This window comes from Mastigoproctus giganteus, chromosome 6 (assembly GCF_048544385.1).
Source record: "Mastigoproctus giganteus isolate SK-2022 chromosome 6, ASM4854438v1, whole genome shotgun sequence".
In the NCBI taxonomy this organism is placed as follows: domain Eukaryota; kingdom Metazoa; phylum Arthropoda; class Arachnida; order Uropygi; family Thelyphonidae; genus Mastigoproctus; species Mastigoproctus giganteus.
This window is the reverse complement of record NC_143580.1, coordinates 62662268-62686233: the sequence shown is the minus strand read 5'-3', so window position 1 is coordinate 62686233 and position 23966 is coordinate 62662268. Positions and strand designations below refer to the sequence as shown.

Sequence of the window (23966 nt, the reverse complement as noted above, 5' to 3'; positions counted from 1 at the left end):
TGTAGTCATGATACTTACTGAATTTTTCAAAAAAAAAAAAAAAAAATTCGAACAGAACAGGGACATGTGATAAATACCTTTTCGTCTCAATCAGCCAAGTAATCAATAATTGAAATTATTCCCTTCAAAACTCCATAAGTTTTGGCAAAGAAGGCTAGACAGAAGTTTGGCAACTTTTCAGGTACTGAGTTCACTTGAGTATGGTGTTTCAGGCATGCTATTCACTCTGATATGGAGCTGTGGTGGTAGCTGTTAATTTTTTGAAATGTTCTTATTTTGTGTTATTATTATTATTATTATTATTATGTGTTACTAAGGTGGGTGCAAATGTGATGAGTGGGCAAGCTGAAATATGTTTCGGGCTTCACTTTGAATTAAATTAGGACAGTGACATACCTTTCTGGGATAATGGCAACCTTTGTGGTAACACTTTGGCCTGTTTGAATGAAGCCATCACTAGTTGCCATTCAGGGCAACTAATGATGGCTTCACTGTGCCACATTTGGGGTGGGCGCCTCCGTAGCCAGGTGGGAAGGAGCAGCAGTGCGTAGCACACGCTTCTTGATTAGACCGGGGTTTGAGCCCGTCACCACCAAATACGGAGGATGCAGAAAGGTCAGGGAATGACCACCGCATATTCCCGGAGCAATATGGCCTTAGTTGCTAATGCTCCTAAAAACCATATAACAAACAACAACAGCCACATTTGGCACTGGGGTCTTTGGTCTCCTATCCCTGGGCTGTACCAATGTTTCCATACTCCTCAGCATTCACAGTGCACAATCCAAAGAAATAGAATCAAATTCTACAGATAAAACTGAAATAAATGTCTAACTGAAAGCTTGCATGCACCTAAAGTAGAGTTTTCCTGTGTCCAGGATTAAAAAATGTAAAACCTGAGAATAATATGTTTTTTTTATATCAGCTTTCTTGTAAATAATGAATATATAAAAATTTGTAAAGTGTAAGGTGCATTAGTTAGCTGTGTACTATGAAACAAATATTTTCATAAGCTTCAACCGTTATAAGATCTGTACAGTATTCCTTGTTTTTCTATCACAGTGTAATTTAATAATAAAGTTTGGGCAAGTGGAAAATTATGGGAGGGTATATTTACAACTTTGTCAGGCTGTCATGGAATTGTTGCTGTGTTTACCATGGTATTTCTAAATACCCAGGATTGTTTATAAGAATGGTTTAACTCATTTCTAAGATAAACTTTTTTATAGAAGCACAAAAATATGGGAAAGAGGTTATCTTAGATTTCAATAAATATTTTCAACGAAATTCTGTAGATGTCAAGGAAATGATATCCTGACTGATGCATCTTATATATAACTTTTTTATAATAAAAAAAAATATTAAAAAATAGAGTGGTTTTTTTAGAGATGCAATTTTTCTGTAGGAGTTGCAAGTCTGCCTTATTTTTCTGAGGATGACTCTGCAGAATCTTCAAATGCAGAAGATGAGGAAGAAAGTGAAGCTGGAGAAACAGAACCAGATACAGAAGAACTTGCTTTCCTTGATGAACAGTTAGAAAGACGAAGTACAACTGGTACAACAGGGCCACGACCTAATCTTGCACCTCAACATATGCAGTGGGCCCTGCGACAGAGGGAGCCAGGCCGTGGCACTATTACTACCTCTGGTAGATTAGGTAAGTTAAATGAGGATTTTGTTGTCTGTCTGGAATTACTGGTTGCATTATTTAATTTTTTATATATATATATATATATATATATATATATAATAATAAAAGAATAATAGTATTAAGAAGCTAAGTAATAATGGGGGGTGGAGTGTAACAGTACGAAAAGGAAGATAATGTTGATTATGGATAAGGGATACTGCATTAGCAAAACGTACCCTACAGCCATAATGTGTATACAATATATAAATATATCGTATGTAGGAAGTGTGAAGAAGATTTTTGATTAAACCTATTGAATCTACGGTATACACCAGAAGTGAACTCGACTAAATGGATAAGGAATGTAGCAATATATGGTATGAAAGAGAAAGACAGATAGTTGGCAAGAAAATAAAAATAAGAAATGAAAAGGCGACCAAATTAAGATAACATTGCAGTGTTTTTCACAATTTCAGTGTCTTCATCAGAGGCCATCCACCGAAATTATGAGCAAGATGGCAAAGTTCTTGCTTCTGTTTCCAACATGTTCTGTATGCTATGATACACGTGTGCTGTAGCCACGTGTTGAGAACGACATTTTGAAATTTTGCGGAAATTTTCCATGATCTGTATGCCCTACGTAATATAATTACATTTATTGGCACAATTTATTAAACCTTATTCTTGCCGCAAAATTTAAAAATTTAAAAATTTCATTCTCAACACGTGGCTACAGCACACGTGTTGAGACACTTTATCTTTATATGAAAAATGTTATAATCATGCATGTGTTTTTTTTTTTAGGTTCCAGTGGGCTTATTTACATTGATCCTGCTTCAATAAGGAGGACAACAGCAGGTACTACTTCTGTTGCTGCAGCAGTTACACAGGAATGTGCAGTTACTATGGCAACAACTGCAGTTTGCCTAGCAAGAGCGTTTGCAATTGTCGTACGGCAAATAGCTGACTTATTAACAATGCTGCAAGATTATCATGCTTTGGTTCCAAGTTTACCACGGGTGCTAGATGTTTCTTATCAAGAATCGATGAATCTACAGGTAAATATAATTTGAAGCTACAAATAAATACTCATATATGAAATTACTTTTAATAATTATTTAAATGGTTATTTTAAATAATTTTTACAGTGAATTACACTTGGCAACCCTTTTTTTTTTTTTTTTTCTCTTTATCTTGAGGGCAAATGTTACAAATTCTAAAGGAAATTGACCTGCCAATCCCAAAATATGTCTGCATCTCCCTTGAAGGATTGCTGACATTTACTAACTTAATGAACAACCAGTTTCAAATATCATATAATATTACATATGCTCTCTTAAAAATGAGTCTTATTCATTTTAAAATAGTTCAGTGTAGCATGTAATGTACTACATACATTCTATTTCCTTAGATATGTTTGCCATTCAGAGTTTTTCTTATAGTCCATTTTTCTTCCCTCTTAAGAAACCAGTGGTAATCTTCCATCATGGGTGTATGCCACTAATCTTGTTACCACTTTTCAGTCATGAATATTCCTCCATGAAAGTTATTCCTCTTGCTCATTACTTACATCTCTCAAATTTTTAGGAAGAAAACTGGGATGGGAATTGTGAATTTTCAAAGACATTTGGCAGCCCAAGATTCATAATTGTCTTCTTTCTTCTTCCAAGAAATTCATATTCAACTGTTTTAAATTATTATGAAGTCGCTAGTTTACTATTCTGTGGCTTTGTTTCAAATACATCATCTTTCAGGAGTTTCTTTATTTGAGACCCAATGAAAATTGATTCTTTCAATTTTACATATGATAAATTGGGAAACACTTCCCTTATGTAGCAAAATCGATTTCCTTCTTTATCCAGAGCCTTAACAAGCTTCTTCATTAATCCAAGCTTTATATGTAAAGGTAGAAAAAGAACCTTTTTTGGTTGACCCATTAGAAGATATTTTATCTTACTTCTCCCTGGTAAAAATTCTCTTTTTGCACTGCTGCATAATATAATGTTTTTCTGTGACACAGCTGTCCCACAAACATAAAAAAAGAGAAAAAAAAAAAAAAAAAAGAAACAGTATTTTGTAAATCACCCATGTAGATCACCGAGTAATCCACTTACATCAAGATCACCATCGACATTGCAAGCAAAGTCATGGTACTTCATTACACTCAGGAACTTGGATATACTTTCATTCTGGTTTTTTTTTTTTCCCCTCAAGTCAACAACATGAAATAGAAGAATTGATGGGAATGCATTTCCATTGTGTAGCAAAACTTTATTTTTAAGCATAAATAAATACAGGCATACCTCGAATAATGAATAGCATGCGTTCCACGAAATTACTTCGTTAAGCGAAACTTCGTTTTCAGAGGTAAAAATACTATGGCCAGAATAGGGATATGTTCCTATGTAAAGAAAATGAAAAGCTTTTTTTTTTTCGAACAAAGAAAAGTTTTATTAAATAAACAGTCAACTTACATACAAAGTGAAATCACATTTTAAAATATGAGTCTAAAGTTGATTGTTTATGCTTTTTTTTCTCTTTCATTTAACAGTTGCCTATACGGAGTTATTGCATTTAACACTGATCGCTTAACAATAACACTTCTTCCTAAATCAGGATCATTTTCACTAAAAAAATTTAAAACGTTTTCAATGTCATTTAAGCATCTTTTTAAATCTTTGGTTGTTAACACTTTTTCGGCAGGAACTTCTTTAACTTCATCTTCATTATCTTTGTCTTCGTTGCTAACAAGGTTTTCTAAATCTTCCACTGAAAAACCATCATCTTCTGCATTCAATAAATTTCTAACATCCTCTTCATCGACATTTTCGAAACCTATTGATCGAGCCATCTGGATAACTTCATTTCTAATTTCTTGGATAATAAAACAGGCCTACGTGCTCTGGATTCATAATGCGAAAATTTATTTTTATTTTGTTACACAGAGCATTAAAGAGACTGGACGTCGACTCGAGAAACGCCTCTCAGAACATAAAAGGGCGATCCGTTTGGCGGATGTAGAACACTCAGCTATTGCCGAGCATGTCTGGACAACCCACCACGACATCGACCGACACCGCGATGTCGTGGTTGTGGACAAGTCCCACCATTACCTAAGGCGCACCTGGTTGGAATCGTTAAGTATAAAATGCTCGGATACCTCGTTGAACAGGAACAGTGGTTGTCAACTTAACCCCATCACAGAAGCAGTAATTCTGTCCATAGACAAACGCTGGCCACGTCACCACCATACGTCACAGCCACAAACATCAACAAACAATTAACCACGTGCCTCACGCACCATCCTGGCAGTGCATCTCTATTCCAACTGCCATTCAAAGTATTTTAATTTGATGAAGGCTGCCACCCAGCCGAAAGCTAATTCATTTATCGTAGTTTTTAATGCTCTGTGTAACAAAATAAAAATAAATTTTCGCATTATGAATCCAGAGCACGTAGGCCTGTTTTATTATGTACGGACTATTCTTGGCCAACCAACATATGATATGGTCGTGAGACTCCAGAAAGATTTTATCTTCATAGCCCGTAGCAGGCAACACCTGAGGTTTGCACATAGATGCAAAGCTAACTGGATTATACCGAAAGGGTTTCGCTACAAACAACCGTTTCCTAGTGAGCGTATGGGACGTGCCTGTCGGAACTTCGGCTTCAGAACTCTACGCATATGGATCGGCTGCCTCCATCGTGACATACAACGTGCTTCAGCGAGCAAAGCAGCCCTACTTGCTGACCTTAAGGCTCTGATTCCCGATCCTATTTACACCAAGGTAATCAATACTTTATGTTGCCAGGCCGTCAGAAAATCAGATCGTTATTGTGCCCGACAGAAACGTAAGTTCAATACTTTGATTAATGAATCCCGTCAATTTCGGCGCCAGCGTAATGCCCCTCTCACAAATTGCACGGATTTCGTATTGAACCTAAGCAGCAAGCAGTTATCTGCAGAACAAATAAACTTATTGACCCTTGGCATGACATTTGCCGTTCTTCCAAAGCACCCACTGATCACCGACATCGCCTTGGGTGTGGAAGCAAGCTTATCACGCCTCCCAGAAGATGTAGCCAACGCAATCTGCTTAAAGACTGCAGCAGTTCTACACCATGCTCGCCCCGTCTCTTCAAACCTCAGCCGTATACAGATTTCTACCCTCAAGGCACTGAAACGGGATTCGTCCATCGTCATTCTACCGGCGGACAAAGGCCGTCGTACAGTTGTAATGAACCACACTGATTACATGGCGAAAGCCTTACTGCTCTTACGAGACACTACCGTCTACAAACCCCTAACCATCAACCCCAACAAGGCTTTGGAACGATGGGAGTCAGAGGTGAATATCCTCATCAACACTTGGCTGAAGCAAGGGAAAATCACACAGTCAACCCGTAATCACCTCCGTGCCTCCGGGTGTCAGATCCCACGGTTTTACGGCCTGCCGAAAGTGCACAAAGAAGGCACACCACTAAGACCTATTGTATCCTGCTGTGGATCACCGACTTACGAGCTGTCTAAATTTGTCTCGAGACTTCTTTCTCCTCTAGTTGGCAAGACCACCTACACCGTCTCCAACAGTGTTGAGTTCATAGAAAGGATCCGCACTATATCCATCTCGCAAGATCAAGTCATGGCATCGTTCGATGTCGTATCACTCTTTACCTCCATCCCAGTGGAACTTGCCATCTCTTGCGCAAAACAACTCTTGGATAATGATGCAACCCTTAGCGACAGAACTAAGCTGACGCCTGATGACATTTCCGCCGCCCTCAGACTGTGCTTAACAGGGGTGCAATCATGTTTAATGGCTCATTCTACCAGCAGATATATGGCACAGCCATGGGTTCCCCTGTCAGCTCGGTCACAGCAAACATCGTGATGGAGGAGTTAGAGGGACGTGCGTTTACACACGCACCGGATCACATCGCCTTTTGGTGTCGCTATGTAGACGATGTGTTCGTAGTGATCCCTAGAGACTCAGGTCAGCGACTCCTAACCCACCTCAACTCACTGTCGCCCTTCATAAAATTCACGATTGAGCTGGAGTCGAACAACTCTATACCATACCTAGATACACTTGTCCAGCGCGAAGACACATGCTTGAAGACGACAGTTTATCGTAAGCCTATGTGTGCTGGCCAATTTACCAACTTCCAGTCAGCACACGCACGGGGCCACCTCCTCTCAACCGCCCGAACCTTGCTATCTCGCGCCTGGACACACTCCAGCTCTGCAGATGAAAGGCGCAAAGAGATCACCAGAGTCAAAGTAGACCTTACGAGGTGTGGCTACCCCATCGACGTCCTTAACAGGTGTGATCTACAAGCACGCGACAACGTGATGACCAACAGCAACGCCAACAGTGACGAGTCATCCACGAGGGCATTCATCCCATACTATCCCAACCTTTCACAGCAGATCGGTAGAATCCTAAGATCGCATGGGATAAAGTGCATCCAACTCCCAGGCAAGAAACTGCGTTCTCTCCTTTCCAACATAAAAACACCTGTCCCCACCCTTCTACAGAGTGGTTTGGTCTATCGCATCTCTTGCCGTGACTGCACGAGCTGCTACTTTGGAGAGACTGGACGTCGACTCGAGAAACGCCTCTCAGAACATAAAAGGGCGATCCGTTTGGCGGATGTAGAACACTCAGCTATTGCCGAGCATGTCTGGACAACCCACCACGACATCGACCCACACCGCGATGTCGTGGTTGTGGACAAGTCCCACCATTACTTAAGGCGCACCTGGTTGGAATCGTTAAGTATAAAATGCTCGGATACCTCGTTGAACAGGAAACAGTGGTTGTCAACTTAACCCCATCACAGAAGCAGTAATTCTGTCCATAGACAAACGCTGGCCACGTCACAGCCACAAACATCAACAAACAATTAACCACGTGCCTCACGCACCATCCTGGCAGTGCATCTCTATTCCAACTGCCATTCAAAGTATTTTAATCTGATGAAGGCTGCCACCCAGCCGAAAGCTAATTCATTTATCGTAGTTTTTAATGCTCTGTGTAACAAAATAAAAATAAATTTTCGCATAATTTCTTGGATGTTATTTTCTTCTTCTAGTACAACTTCTGGCCATATTTTGCGCCAAACTCCATTTAAGCATTTCTTAGTGACTTCTTTCCAAGAACTATCAATGTTTTCAATTGCATTTTTAATGGTGTAGTTTTTCCAAAAAGTTTTAACTGTCATTTCCTCTTTATCCTCTAGTTCAGTTAAATTGCTTAATGTTCGACGCAGATAATAAACTTTAAATGATGCTATTACTCCCTGATCCAATGGTTGAATCAGGGAAGTTGTGTTTACTGGAAGAAACACAACTTTGACAGGAATGCATGTGTCCAACGTGTTAAGATCAGTAGGATGTCCCGGAGCATTGTCTAACAACAAAAGAGCTTTTTCTTCAAAGTTGTTTTTTTGACAATACCGTTTTACTTCAGGACAAAAGTGGTTAACAAACCAATCAGTAAATAACTCCTTGGTAACCCACAGATTTTCTGAATGGTAAACTAACGCCCTCGGATTTTCTGAATGGTAAACTAATAACAATTTTAATTTATAATCGCCAGAGGCATTTGATCCAAAGAGTAACGTTAAACGGTCATTGGCTGCTTTGAACCGAGCAGCTGATTTTTCTTCAATAGAAATGAAGCTTTTTGTTGGTAGCCGGTTCCAGAACAAACCGCTTTCGTCAACATTGAACACCAAATTTGGTGAAAATTTTTCGCGTTCAATTATTTCCTTTAGTTTTTCTGGAAACTTATTTACAGCTTCTCCTGTTAATTTTACACTATGAATCCTGGCCCGTTTTTTAAATTTCTCGAACCAACCACGAGAAGCCCCAAAGGTTTCCGTAATTTCTTCAGTTTGTTTAGATTTCATGTGATTAAACTGGAATATTTTTTTTTATGTTAAATGGGGCTTGAAATTGCGGACTTCGTTATATCGAAGCTTCGTTATCAGAGGTAACGTTAACCGAGGTATGCCTGTATATGCCATTCATTAATATTATGTTCAGTACCCACTTCATTCAGAAGACTATTAATATCTTTACAGAAACACACATCTTCCACAAAGAAATATTTTGAAAACACTGAAGTTTTCGATATACTGTAATTTTAATTTTTTTTTTCAAGTAAATTCCACTGTTTTAAACTAGAACTGAGGAGTTCTTGTTCTTCAGATAGGTTTAAATCCAAATTAAATCATTCTTCTGTTCTTGCTTAATTAAGTATGGCATATTATAAATTTTGTGGTTGGTAGTCCAAATCTGTTGAAATGGACACCCAGAAATATCTTAACACAAGGACCTTCCTCACTATTCTTGATTTTGGGGATCTGGTTTTGGCAGGTCTTCATTATCTAAAAGGGCGCCTCTGTAGCCAGGTGGGCAGGAGCAGCATTGTGTAGCACACACTTCTTGATTAGACCGGGGTTCAAGCCCATGACCATCAAATACGGAGGATGGGGAAGGATCGGAATGACCACCGCATATCCCCGAGCAATATGGCCTTAGTTGCTAATGCTCCTAAAAACCAAATAACAACAACATTATCTAAAAAATGTCTTATTGCAGATTATATTTTAGGATATTTGATGCTGTGGTTGCATGGTTCTCGCCACACCTTAGGAACAGCAAAAGTTTTAGTTTTCTTAGTTTTAGATTTGGCTAACTGGGAAAACTTTTTAGTTTTCCCAGTTAGCCAAAGTTAGCCAAATCCTCATATGTGGTGTAGTACACCTGTACCACAAATGTAAAGCTCAGGTTTTGCCCAGATCACCAATCTTGCAACCAAAGTGCAAAGGCCATGCATGTTTAGTAATGCTATAGAGTCCTTCCTCTGAGGTTTTTGTTTTGAACCAGCCACACGTAGCAAAAATTTTCGTGGTGATTCAGACATGTCTTTATTTCTGCATAAACATTTTAATGATATATGCTAAGCAGAACACAGAAGAAACACACAACATATAATAGATATTCAAATAAACTGCATGGCCAACCCAAAGAAAAGCAGTTATGATGTTAGTAAAGGCTACTATCAGATTTTTGACACAAAGAAATAGACCAAATGTTATTCATGAATGCATGACAGCTGTATACGGTGTTACTGTCCTTTCTAAATATTATATAAAGTTTTGGTCTGTTTAAATGGAGTCCAATCTATAGATTACTACCACACTTGGGACAACCAGCAGAAGTGATAACTCCAGAAATATGCTAAAAAATGAATTGCTTAGTTATGTAAGGTAGACACACTGAAATGGAATTTTTCTAAAAGGTGAGTACTGATCATGAACACTTGGCCATGGCAAACATCGGTTTTCTCTGAGCCAAGAATGCTTGCAAACCTTCGAAATCACTGCAGGGCTCAAATTTCTGAGGAAGATATGCACATAAACGATGCCGATCCACAAGGGTTTCTTTAACAGATTGTAACTAATGATGAAACATGGATTCATCAGGATCTAGAAACATGATTTTGCGCAATGGAAACACTATGGTTTACCACTACCTAAAAATTCTTGCCTCAATCCTCTGTCCAGAAGATCAGTAGTTGCCATTTTTTGGGATACAAACCAAAGAAGGGAGAAAGAAGTAAAGTGTCTGTGTCTCACTCTGACAATTTATACTACGTTTCGTAGCTTAGTGGTCAGGAGCGTGAGTGCAGTAGCACACGCAATTTGAGTGTATTGGGGTTCAAGCCCATGACTGCTAAATACGATTAACATTTGTATCAATCATTTATTGTAAACTCCACTGACTGGTGGTCATGCCGGAGTATAAACAAGAACATTTGTGGGCAGTTTGTAACAAAAAAATTCATTGTAAGAAAAGCTATAACATTGCTAAATGCACATATTCTCTGTACTTTATTTGCAAGGTTTACGACAAAACCTGAGCTCCACGTATGTGCGTTATTACCTGCACCACAAATCTGAGCATTTGGCTAAACTTGATTATTAAATGTATACCATTTGCTGTTCCTATGGTGAGACGAGAATCAAGCAACTGCATTGACAATTGCTATTTCTGCATGACAAAAATACTGGCAGAAGGATGTCTAGAAAAAGCAAGCACAGCATCAGATATCTAACATATCCTAACAGTTTGTGGTTTAAACTTATCTAAAAAACAAAAACTTCTCAGTTCTAGGTTATAACAGTCGAAGTTACTTAAAGCAGGAACTAAAATTATTGAAATATATTGAAAACTTCACAAAGCGTTTTCAGAAACACATTGTCTTCCACAACTATTTCTTTGTGGAAGACAATGTGTTTCTGTAAAGATATTAGTAGTCTTCTGAATTTAGTTGTTACTGAACACACTGGTAGCGAATAGCATATATTTATTTATGCTTAAAAATTAAGATTAAAAGCAGATTTGCTACACAATGAAAATAGATTCCCATCAGTTCCTTGGGAAAAAAAAAAAAAAAAAAAAAACATATGAAAGTATGTTTAAGATCCTGAGTGCTTGGAATGTCTGTGGTGATCTTACCCTGCACACTGATCTTCAGGAAAGTTTTACAAAATACAGTAGAGCCCACTCATACAGCGGGTTAGATTCCAGACCCCCTGCCAAAAAGTGGAACATAGCCTGTTTTTCATTTGCGAATGCATATAAAAGCCTAATAACAGTTGTATATGAAGTGCGCAACAGAACTAGGCCTCAAAAACGATATGAAAATCAAATGAATATACAGAAACGCATTGCTTACGTTGATATTTTCGGCCCTAGCTTATAGTGGTTGATGAATGTTAATTTGAAAAAAATGAATATATTTATTGTAGGAAGGATGAAGGAGATGGCACATTATCATCATCTGACTCATTAGCGGATCATTCATTTTGACAATGGAAACTTGGTTGAAGCTCTTGCAGGGATTTGTGTTGCTGTTGATGTTGAAGATTGTTCAAGGCTAGCTGTTGCTGTCGAAGGTTGCGATGGTACTTTCGTAAAGTAGGAAAACAATGAACTTTGCCTCATGAATTTCTGTCTCCTTTCCCTTAGAATTTCTTTATAGCATGCAATATCGTCTAGAAATCTTGCATTCACTTTAGAACTTCTTTCAAAATTTGGATCAATCCTCTCAAAAGCTGCCATCCCCATTTCTATACAGTTGATAGCGTCTTCCATTTCCTCAGTGGTCATTTCTCTAGGGATAAATATCATCAGGATGGGACTCCTCTCCATGAAACATCCTTCTTTGCTCTTCAATCAGAAGAAAATCTTCATCCATTAGGGTCTCATCTTGAGATACAAGCAGTTCTGCCACATCCTCAGGCTTGACTTCCAATTCTAATTCCCTTGCCATTTCCATAACATTTGTAGTGACTTCCTTCACTGAATTCTCAAAGCCTTCAAAATCGTCCATAAGTGAGGGAATTAGCTTCTTCCAAGTATCTTTCAATGTTGTTTCGTTAACTTCCTCCCATGCATCTCTAACAGTTTTAATACCATCCAAAATCATGAAGCCTTTACAAAATGCTTTTAATTTATTTTGTTTATGCCCAGCTACTGTATCACTGTCTATAGCCGTAACAAAAGTTCTTAAGTAATGCGATTTAAACACTGCAATTACCCCTTGGTCCATAGGCTGCAGCAATGAAGTTGTATTTTCAGCTAGAAAAATAACATTTACCTCCTTGTACAAACCAATTAGAGCTCTAGGATGGACAGGGGCATTGTCTGCAAAAAGTAAAATCTTAAAAGGAATTTTCTTTTCCTTGCAACTGTAGGCTTAAAGTAGTCCATGAACCAATTTGAGAAAACGTCTCCAGTCATCCAAGCTCTTGAATTAGATTTATAATAAACAGGGAAGCTATCTTTTGCATAGCTCTTTAGAGCCCTAGGATTTTCTGAGTGATAAATCATCATAGGTTTTAACTTGCAATTCAGCTGCATTAGCCCCTAACAAGAGAGTTAGCCTGTATTTTGCAGCTTTGAAGCCAGGCATTGACTTCCTCTTTAGCAATAAAAGTCCTAGGTGGCATCGTCTTCCAATATAGGGCTGTTTCATCCACGTTGAAAATCTGCTTAGTATAGCTACCATCTTCGATGATCTTAGAAAGCTCACATGGATAACTTTCTGCAGCTACTGTACCAGCACTAGTTGCTTTATCCTGCACTTTGATATTGTTGAGATTACTTCTTTCCTTAAACCTATTAAACCAGCCTCTGCTAGCTTCGAATTTATCCTCAGCAACTTCCTCACCTCTCTCAGCCTTCATAGCATTGAAGAGATGTTATTATTATTATTAGCCATATGGTGCAAGGAAGCCTGGGGCTTATGCTGCACCAGCCAAAAAAAAAAATCCCCTATTACCCTGAGAGAGAGAGAGAGAGAGAGAGAGAGAGAGAGAGAAGTTGGAAGGAATCACCAAGAAAGAGAAGAATGATGATATCCAGCTCAGGATCCTGTGTGTGCCAAGCCCATACTCACCAGATGTGAGCCCCTGGGGGTATAGGGCCTTGTTCTGGATGATGGCTCTGTTAAAAGTACATGACTGGTTTGATCTTCAATTCACATGTGTAGAAGTTTTTCCATGTCAGCAATAAGGCTATCGCATTTTCTTATAACTTTAGTATTCACTGGTGTAGCACTTCTAATTTCCTTCAACACTTTCTTAGCGCTCACAGTTGTACTGACTGATTGGCAAGCCAAACCCAGCTTACAGCCTATCTCAGCCATAGACATACCTTGCTCACTTAGTGTAATCATTTCTAACTAGGCATTTAAAGTAAGAGGCTTACGACTCCTTTTTTATCACTAGTACTATACTTAGCTGCCATTGTAATTAGCACAAAAATATTATATATAATACAATATAATGATTTACAAAGTTTGAAAGTTTCGAAAATTACCAGAATACAGAGACGTAGGGGGCAGAAGTGCTGTAAACAAACTGAATCACTGACAATAAAATGGCATGCAATGCCATTCTTGGACCCTCTGCTGAGCGTGTCATGTGGAAAAACACCGAAAAAGCAGATAAATGCCAAACATAACGAACATGGATATAATTGGAAACTGCCGTATTAGCAGAATGCCATAAAGTGGGCCCTACTGTACTGTTATTTTCTATGTTTGTGGGATAGCAGTGCAACAGAAAAACATTATATTGTGTGGCTGTGGGAAAAGAATGGGAATTTTTACCAGGGAAAAGTAACATAAAATAAGTTTCAATGGTTGAACCAAAAAAGGTTCTTCTTCCACCTTTGAATATAAAACTTGGATTAATGAAGAAGGTTTGCATGTGAAGCTGTATTAAATTATATGCTATATCATTGCTTGCTTTGTACATTGTAGTCCAGATCATCCTTGGTGCATCAAGTGTCATTTCATATTAGGTGTTTGCCTTAACTCCAGAGCATGTTCCTTAATTAGCAAAAGTTGAGGCTCTAATGCATTAGGGCTTAAAGCCTCAAGCTGCGAAAGAGATTACGTCACGTCACCTACCCACCCACCGAAGAAGGGCCAAATAGCCCTGAAGCGGTGCTGTCTGGGTGGTGGTATCTAGTGAGAGTCTTCTCCTTCGGGTGAAGCGTTACTTATTCGAAGTAGTGCAATGTCATGGCAACTCGTTGTGAAGGTATTCACAATATGAGATGTAACTTACACGATGCCGCTATTGCAAATATGCTGATCTATATTTAGCTGTGTATAAATGATGCAATTGCACTGAAATACACATTAGCAAAAGTTGTTAAGAATGGTGCATTGTACGTCCTCTACGTGGACTGCTCCTTTCATTTGATAAAAGCCTAGCTGGTGTAGTTGCACCTGCCTGAAGCTCTTGTGATCTCTCTGGCTAATAAAATTGTTTGTTTAGATAGGCTCTTTCCTTACTCATCTCTTAGACTGATAAAGGCATATAACAATGATTTAGCATTATTCTCTGTTCTACAGCAAACATAGATGTGATATTTTTAAGTGTATTCTCTCTGCCGATCTGTCTTGACTTTTGCTTTGGTGTACTTCTGTTTTGTAATTTTGTTTGTCCATGTTGGGGTTTTATTTTTTATTTATTTATTTTTGGTGCATGCGAAACTCATGTTATAGAGGTAGTCATCCTCTGTCTCTTTATACATCCATGCACAGTAGTTCCTTGTGGCTGTTGCTGTACCAGGGCAGGTACAATGATTACCTATGTAATACCTTGTTCCAACCACCAAAAAAAAAAAAAAAAAAAAAAATTACATTCTTTATATTGTAGAATAGTTCTACACATTTATCAGTTGAGCTTGAAAAGGTTGTAAATTTTATTTTCAGGCAACAAAGCAAAATAGATAATAATTGGCTATTGGTTTTGGTTTTAGCTAATAGCTTGTTTGCCCATCATGATACTATAAAATATAATCTCTTCATAATAAAATGCAAACTGGAGAATGGTTTCATTTGTTTATTAAAAAGTAAACCTCATCATATTGTCTGAACATATGTGTTAAATAAATGAGTATATTTAATTTAACGTAAGAGTTTGGAATTACAAATTAAAGGATACACTGTGTCCATTGTGGCTGGAATCCAGTGACTTACATTTATCTCCTTAAACCTAGTTTGCATAATTTGCTTAAAATTTCATATGGTAACATTCCTTGACATCTCTCTTTTTAATACACTTTCAGGTATATTTGGAATATCACTTAAAACCTACCTGGGATTGGCTGGTAACGATCATGGACTCTACTGAAGCTCAGTTACGCTTTGGTTGTGCCTTAACAAATAGTTCAGATCCAGCACACCCCGCCCATCCTCTACATTTTCAGCATTTTAGAACAAGCCGTCGAGGGGAAGAAAGTCGCACTTCCCAAAGCTTAGATAGCCGACGCCGTGGACGTCTAGTGACCTCTGGTATATAATTCTATAACATCTTTTATTGATCAGAAAGGTTTGGAGAAAACAAAACATGATTTAGGATGTAGTTCTCTAATTTTAAATTAAATATTTATTGATGCTGATTTCCCTGTTGTTCAGTAACTGCTAAGTACTCTCACTTGTTATTATTTCATCATACTTTGGTGTCCTTTAATTTAAGACTGAAAGTTACAACATTTTTAGACATCCGATTCACTCAGAAAGTACTGAAATAACTTAAATATTTTAATTAGAACAGGTTATTAGGAAAATTGCAGGTTTAACTTCACATCTTAACTGCTACAAAGTTTAAAAAAAAAAAAATAATAATCTGTATGTTGGTCACCAACTTTTTTGTTGTTGTGGTGCATAAACTGTGTACTTCAACTTTTTTTTTTTTTTTTTCATAATCATGCTCCACTCATGGGACCCATTTGAAAAAATGTTACTTCTGACCAGATACATAGTTTTTCTCTTTTTACTGCTTGTTTCATACACACCACTTGTTTAGATTTATGGTATTTATTTGATTTGGGTGTGTGAAATTGCATGGCATAACATAAAGGGTAATTATGTTTATTTATGAAGAAAAACAACATAATTATGGTGTGAGTTAATATTCAAGCTCCCCAAGGCTACCTACTTGAAACATCCATATGACAAAAAGTCATAAGCCAGATCTGAGAACACAAATTGATAGAATAGCAAGTAAAATGTTTTGTTTGATGGTCTTCCATGATAAATATAAACCAAAACAGCAGTAGTATGTGAATAGAGGTTTTAAAACTTTTTCATTGAAAAAGTTTACATGAATACAACAGTAATATGAGTATTAATTGGCAATATAAAGATTTTTATAAATTTTAAAAACATCTATTTTTATTGCTGTTTTTTCTTATCAGTTCAAAATATTATCCTGTCATATTTGCATTACTGTATTTTTGAGAACTGTCATATGGTTCTCCCTTTAGAATATAATGAAGGAAACATAAAAAGGGTGTTCAGTAGAGCAGCTTAATTATCTAGTAGACACTTTCACTTAATTTCAGGGTAAAGTCTTATTCGGGTTCCCAAGCCACCTGCTTGAAATATCCATACAACACAGTGCACAGTGTGAAGTGTGTTTCTGTGCCCCTGCTCTTGCTCCCATTTTGTGTCATCTTTTTACATATTTTTTTTATTCTACCTATGTTTTTGCTTCTGCATGAAAATTTGTTCATATCCAGCCAGTTCCTAAAAAAAAGAGGAGTGAGAAATCCCTTGCTTCCAGTTATTATCTGCACTTACCTCTTCTCTTTCCAAAGTAATGGAGAAATCTATCAACTGACAGCTAAATGAACTACCATAGTATCCATCTGTTCAACGATTGCCAACATCGATTCAGTCAATCCACTGATGATATATTGCCTTATATTACTTATCTTTTGACAGATTTTATGGAAAAGTTTGGTGAAACTTGAGCAGTTGCTGTTGTCATTTCTAAGGCCTTTGATCATGTTTGGCATAATTATCTTCTACACAAGTCTTTTAAATTGACAACTGTTTCTTGCAATTGGAGCAAACACTAATCTCAATTACTAGCAGTCTATTTACGTTTCAGTTCCTTTTCACATAATGTTAATATGTTATTTTTTTTATGGTGAGTTATACAGTGAGATTGTGAATCTTGTACCACGTGGCTAATTTGTTAAGTACTAGCTGGGTAATTTTTCAAGCTCATGTCTAGAGCGCCCAGTAATAAAAACAGTAGAGGAAGAAAGGGATTTGGAAGTTATAATAAGGGCAGATATGAAGTTTTCTGAGCAGTGTAAACATGCATCCAGCAAAGCCCATGGTGCCCTATTGATGAAAGATTTTATCGAACATTATCCTGTAGCAGTATGGAGGTCTTAGTCTCACTGTATAAGGTAATTGTAAGATCACATTTGGAATACGGTGTTCACGTATGGAGACCTCATCTGAAAAAAGACAGCTTCTTGAAAGGGTCCAAAGATGGATAGCTTGCGTGGTGAGGTCAGAAAAATGGCAACCATATGAGGAAAGACTGTATATGTGGGCTACAGAGCTTGGCAACCAGGCATTTCAGAGATGACCTGATTGAGTTTTATAAGGCTCAGAGAGGTTAGTAAAATGAACGAAAGTGGAATTTTCACTGTTATAGAGAATTCCAAAACTCAAGGACATAAATTCAAATTACAGGGGTAGAGGTTTAGACTAGATTGTAGGAAATTTTCTTTTAGCCAGCGAGTCATTGATTGCTGGAAGAGGTTGCCTTCACAGGTAGTTCAGGCTGACAGTTTCAATAAATTCAAGTCAACTGGATAGTTACCTATGTGAGGAGGGAAGCAAATAAATTTGTATTTTCTTATCTACTCGTGTCCCCCCCCCCAGCCAATGCTGCAAAAGTCTGTGGCTTCCTTGCATGACTATAATTCCTTCCTATATGGCTATTAATATAACAAACATGAATGAGGCTATCTGCATACGTGGTTGTGGGACATTCTCAAAATGGCCAATCATTTTGGTTATTGTAACATTGTAGAACTGCAATAATGCTTTTTTGCTATATGAAGAAAACACTTCAAGTAAAGATTGCTGTAAATGTAATAGTAATAGTGGCATGTGATGCAAGAAAGAAAGTGTATGTGCAAAAAAAAAAAAAAAAAATTCACACAACCATTCCCTCTAAATGTTTGTCCAGTTCCTCCTTAAATTTATTTAACCTATCAACTTTCCATAACAACAGATGGAAGTTTGATCCAGCAATTAACCATCTGCTGGCTAAAGGCAAATTTCCGCACATCTATTCTATAGCTGTCTTTCCTCAATTTGAATTTATGCCCCCCTTAGTTTCATAATCTGAACAAGTGGAAGAATCCCATGAAAATTCAGCGTGCTCCACCCATTCAAGGCCTTATACACCTCAATCAGATCACCGCACAGGTGCCTAGTCTCCAGCCACTGCAATTTGCAGAAGTTAAGTCTCTCTTGGTAAGAGGATCCCTTTATTCCCCTCACCAAACTTGTTGCCCTTCTCTGTACACGCTCAAGCAAATGTACATCTTTCCTAAAATGAGGCCTCCAGACCTGTACACAGTATAAAGGCATGGCCTGACCATTGCCTTATATGGAGGGACAATCTCCTCCTTTTCCCTGCTAGCAAAATTCCTGTATATCATTGACAAAACCCCATGACCTGCTCTTGCAGGCTGTCTGCATTGTTCAGAAAACTTCATATCTGACTGCACAATTACTCCCAGGTATTTTTCATTTTCTACCACCCTAAGTGTAGAACCACACAGTTGATATGTTTCTCTGAGGTTACTTCTACCCATGTGCAGTACTTTGCATTTGTCAAGGTTAAACTTCAGTTGCCACTTCTTAGCCCATCTGCATAAATTTTCTGGAGCCCATTGCAGTAGCACACTGCCATTACTTTTATTAACAACCCTGCCAACCTTTGTATCATCTGCAAACTTCGACACTAAGCCTGATATACCTTCATCAATATCATCGATAAATATACTGATATCATATATCAGTATATACAGAGTGTTTCAGTTAAACGTTTCAGAACTTCTAAGAGGGGTAGGGTACATCCTGACAACTCGAAATCATATAGCAATGTGGGGTCGGAAATGCTTTCCTGAAGCGGTGTTGTACACAGAAGCACCATAAAGAAAAGAGACCGTAAGTGAGAAATCGTTTTAATAATACATGAAAAGAAGCAAAAGGTACATGGATTAAAGTAAGTGTTCGAAGTTTCTTCCACGGGCTACAATGCACGCCTCACATCTCCGACGCATGGACATCCGAACATTCTGGAATACTCCAGGCGAATTTCGAATTTCTTCGGCAGCTACTGCGATTCTTGCAACCAGCTCCTCAGCATTGTCAACAGGGGTGTCATAAACTAGCGATTTCATATGACCCCAGAAATAAAAATCAAGACATGATAGGTCGGGTGACCGAGCAGGCCAACGCACGGGACCACCACGTCCGATCCACTGTTGACAAAATGTGACATCCAGGTAGTTACGAACATCTCCACTATAATGGGCAGGGGCTCCATCGTGTGTTGGAACCACATTGTCTGTTGCGTCGATGCAGAAATCTGTTCATCTCTCAAGAGTTGTGGCAATACTTGCTGCAGAAAGATCAAGTAGATAGGTCCGGTTAGACCTATCTACTTGATAATCCATGTACCTACGGTAATCCATGTACCTTTTGCTTCTTTTCATGTATTATTAAAACGATTTCTCACTTACGGTCTCTTTTCTTTATGGTTCTTCTGTGTACAACACCACTTCAGGAAAGCATTTCCGACCCCACATTGCTATATGATTTCGAGTTGTCAGGATGTACCCTACCCCTCTTAGAAGTTCTGAAACGTTTAACTGAAACATCCTGTATATATATTTTGATCTTAGAAAGGCTTTTGATACTGTTGCACATGGAAGACTGCTGCACAAATTGGAGCAGTGTGGCATTGGAGGCAAATTGCTGCTATGGATAAAGGGATGATTGAGTGGGAGAAGACAGAGACTTGTAATCAATGGACACTGCTCTTCGTGGACTAATGTTATTAGTGGAGTCCCTCAGGGTGCAGTGTTGGGTCCATTATTGTTTTCTGTATTTATAAATGATATTGATGATGGTATATCAGGCTTAATGTCCAAGTTTGCAGATGATACGAAGGTTGGCAGGGTTGTTAAGGACACTAATGACAGTACACTGCTGCAACAGGATCTAGAAAAGTTGAGCAGATGGGCTAAGAGGTGGCAAATTAAGTTTAACATTGACAAATGTAAAGTACTACATGTGGAAAGCAGTAATCCCAGAGTAATGTATCAACTCAGTGATAACACACTGACAGTGGTAGAGAATGAAAAGGACCTGAGGGTAATTGTGCAGGTAAATATGAAGTTTTCTTAGCAGTGCAGATGGTCTGCAAGAGTAGCTCATGGTGTCTTGTCTATGATATACAGGAATTTTTCTAGCAGGGATATGGAGGTGATTATGCCCTTGTATAAGGCAATGGTCAGGCCACACCTCAAGTACTGTATACAGGTCTGGAGGCCTCATTTTAAGAAGGATGTAGAGCTGTTGGAACGAAGGGTTGCTCTTATGAAGAAAGGCTTAAGCTTTGCAGATTACAGTGTCTGGAGACTAGGCACCTGTGAAGTGATCTGATTGAGGTGTAGAAAGCCTTGAATGGTTTTACATGGTCAATGCTGATGGAATTCTTCCTTTTGCTGAGAATAATCACCTGAGGGCATAAATCAAATTGAGGAAAGACAGTTGTAGGATAGATCTGTGGAAGTGTGCCGCCAGCGGGTAGTTGATTGGTGGAACAGACTTCCATCTTTTGTTGTGGAAGTTGATTGCTGAAATAAATTTAAGGCTGAGCTGGACAGTATTTGAAACAAACAGAGGGGGTGAAATGGGATTGATTTTTTTTTTTTTTTTTTTTTTTTTTTTTTATGGCTGAATCTGCATAAGCTTGCTTTCTTGCATTGTATGCTTCTGCTAATGCTAATACAATACAACAGTGGACCCAACACCGAACCATGTGGGACTCCATGAAGAGCAGTGCCCATTGATTGCCACCCTCTGTCTTCTCCCACTGAACCATCCTTTTATCCATTGTAACAACTTACCTTTAATACCATTCTGCTCCAATTTGTATAGTAGTCTTCCATGCATAACAGAGTTGTGACATACTACTGAGTACTTTTTCTAACAAAAATCACAGACAGTGTTTAGATATTATATATATGCATGTTCTCCACATTTATAACCGAGAATCCATCTCATTGTTAGTAATTGATTACAGAATTTCTCCATATTTTTGCTAAAACTATTTTTCTCAATCTTTTTCTTTTTCACCAAAAAAAAAAAAAAATAGTGAAACCACTTTAAAATTGTAAATGTTTTAAAAATTTAATCAAAATCTGCTTATTTTCATTAAATTAGCCATTGAGGATATGCTAGTCTACATTGAAAAAGTGAAACTTGGGATTAAAACAATGCTATAATCTCAAGTTTCACTTTTGTTTCTAATGTTTTCTAATCATTTTCTGTAATGTGCAGTGATTTTATTGTACTTGTGTGGTGTTGAGGTAATTAACATCTTTCAGTAAGATGCCAAAGAAATATGATGCAAAATTTCAGAAGACATATATGCAAGATTTTTCCATATATTGTAAAATTTGAAAAAGGTAACACATTTGCCCTGTCTTCTGGTCTGTAGCTGTGATTTTTTGATTTCAAACAGTGGGGAACAATGTAATCAAATATTTGCAAACAAATAAGAATAAGGGCAGTTTGAAGTGCATAGAAAGAAATGTAAAATAGATGTAGCATTTCATAGTGATATTGATGTCATGCGTAGTGAACATTTAGCACATATGACATCATAATTTTTTACTTTTTGTCATAAATATAAAAATATAAAAATGAATATTTAAAAAAGACGTAGTTTAAAACTATTATAAAAAATTAATAATCGTTAGATCATCTGAATGTGATTTTTAAATAACTTGAACTAGAAACAAACACAAATTCTCAGCTTTGTAGCAGTCGGTTTCCCACGCTAGCATGAGAACCTAGTCTTCCCCTGAGTTGTGCTAATCATCCAGCTGCATTCAGAAATGTTTTCCAATATTGAAATCGAAAAAAAATGTGGTTGCTATTGTTTTTCTGTTTTATGGATTATTCCCACATGGTGGGATTCATAGAGTAATCCCACAGATATGAAATTAAGTGGTAGGGATGTTCTGAAAAATGAGCCCTTGTCAGATCAAAAGTAAGCTCTATTATTGCCATCATTGGTAAATGACTCTACAGGGTACAGCATTGGGCATATTTTCTGAACAGTATGAAAGCATGGGATTTCTGGAAGGGGCGAAAAATGTCTGACACTTAGTGATCATAATGCACTTGTTATGGTTGGTTCAAAAACTGGAGTGGCAATGATATTGAAAGAGGAGATTAAGCACTTGGTACTAATAGGCTATCCTTGTCATCTTATTAATTTTGATGCTGAAAAGGGTCTTCCTCTGAAAGTGGATGAATATTTGTTAGAAATTTACCACTATCTATCTAGAAAGAAGTACTAAAAAGAAAGATAGATTTCAACTGATCCGTGCTACTGAAGTAAAAAATATTTTGAAGCAAATATGTACATGTCGGATGTCTTTGCTTAAAAATGTGTGACTAGCCTGGTAGAACAGTGGCAACCTTTGAGAATTCAATTTAAAGAAAAGGTTAGAAAAGCCATATGAGCACTTTTCAGAGCTACTAAATTGAGTGCTAGTGTGTATGTGTGTGTGTGCTACTGAATATTATCCAAATGCAGTTCATGATTCAAAAAGTTTGAAAGAAGGTAAATTTAATGAACCCCCCTTGTGAAAGAACTTCTAAATTGCAGATATCGGCTTAAAACAATCCTAAACAACACTAAGTGAGCTGATAATTCTAGGCATATTATTCTCTCTTTTGAAAATCTGTTCATGTTTATCTTCTGTCCTGTATAAAGAAATTTGCTTGTTTCTTTTAAATGTTATGCCATAGTGTGAAAATCCAAACATGGCTCTTCAATCCAATTTACCTCACATCATGTAATGAGAGATCGTTACTTCTAAATATGTTGATTGTTATGGGCATATTTATCTTACCAACATTTTTCAGAGTTTCCACTTCCATTCTGGAAGTTGTTTACCAGAGCAGACTAAACCAGAAAGATGAGTCTGGTTTAGTCGTAGGCATTTCTACTGCTGAGGTCATGGAGAGTGTAAAACAAGAGGAGATGATTGTTTTTTGTTCTATAAGGAATTACTTTATTGCTGCGTATGACTACATAGTGCGCACTTTCCCATTGAAAGAAAATGATGTTCTTATAAATGCAGCACAAATTTCATCGGTTGGCATTGCATCATTTTCAAATTTGAAATGTTTTTTGGACACATTTCCAGTATTTCTTGGTGTTATTAAAGATAAGAAATAGATGTTATGCATTGTCAGGTCTTTCCAGGGCTGTGCAGCGGTATCCATGAGATCTGTGGATGGATACCACTGCACAACTGATGTACAATGGTCCTTGGTTGTGGAACTGACAAGTGTGTATAGAAACTTGACACACAGCAAATTCGAGTTTGACATTTCAATAATTCCTCTTATCGGTACTGAATTTCAGAGAATATTCAGCCAGGTGAGAAAAATAATAATAATAACTAAATTCAGATCATCTCTTTCTGCTGAAACCTTAGAAATGCTCCTGACTGCAAAGTCTTTAATAGCTCTTTTTTGAAGCAGTTGAACTCAGTTGATATTTAACAGAAAGTCCAAATAATAATCCACAGACGGAAAAATTATAGTTAAGCTAATATTTGAAAACATATTCTACTGATAAAATCTTGTGTTTCTATATAATGTAAAATATA

The 23966-nt window shown here is 37.5% G+C and overlaps 1 protein-coding gene across 2 annotated transcripts in view; it reads left to right on the top strand.

Annotated features, from left to right (window-relative positions):
* hyd (E3 ubiquitin-protein ligase hyd) overlaps window positions 1–23966 on the top strand; it is a 670489-nt gene that overhangs the window by 465179 nt on the left and 181344 nt on the right. For both annotated transcript variants that reach the window (XM_090375987.1, XM_090375986.1), the window contains exons 32-34: window positions 1406–1657; window positions 2435–2688; window positions 15294–15519. In XM_090375987.1, the coding sequence (XP_090232113.1) occupies window positions 1406–1657; window positions 2435–2688; window positions 15294–15519 (732 nt within the window). The remainder of the gene's footprint in view (window positions 1–1405; window positions 1658–2434; window positions 2689–15293; window positions 15520–23966) is intronic.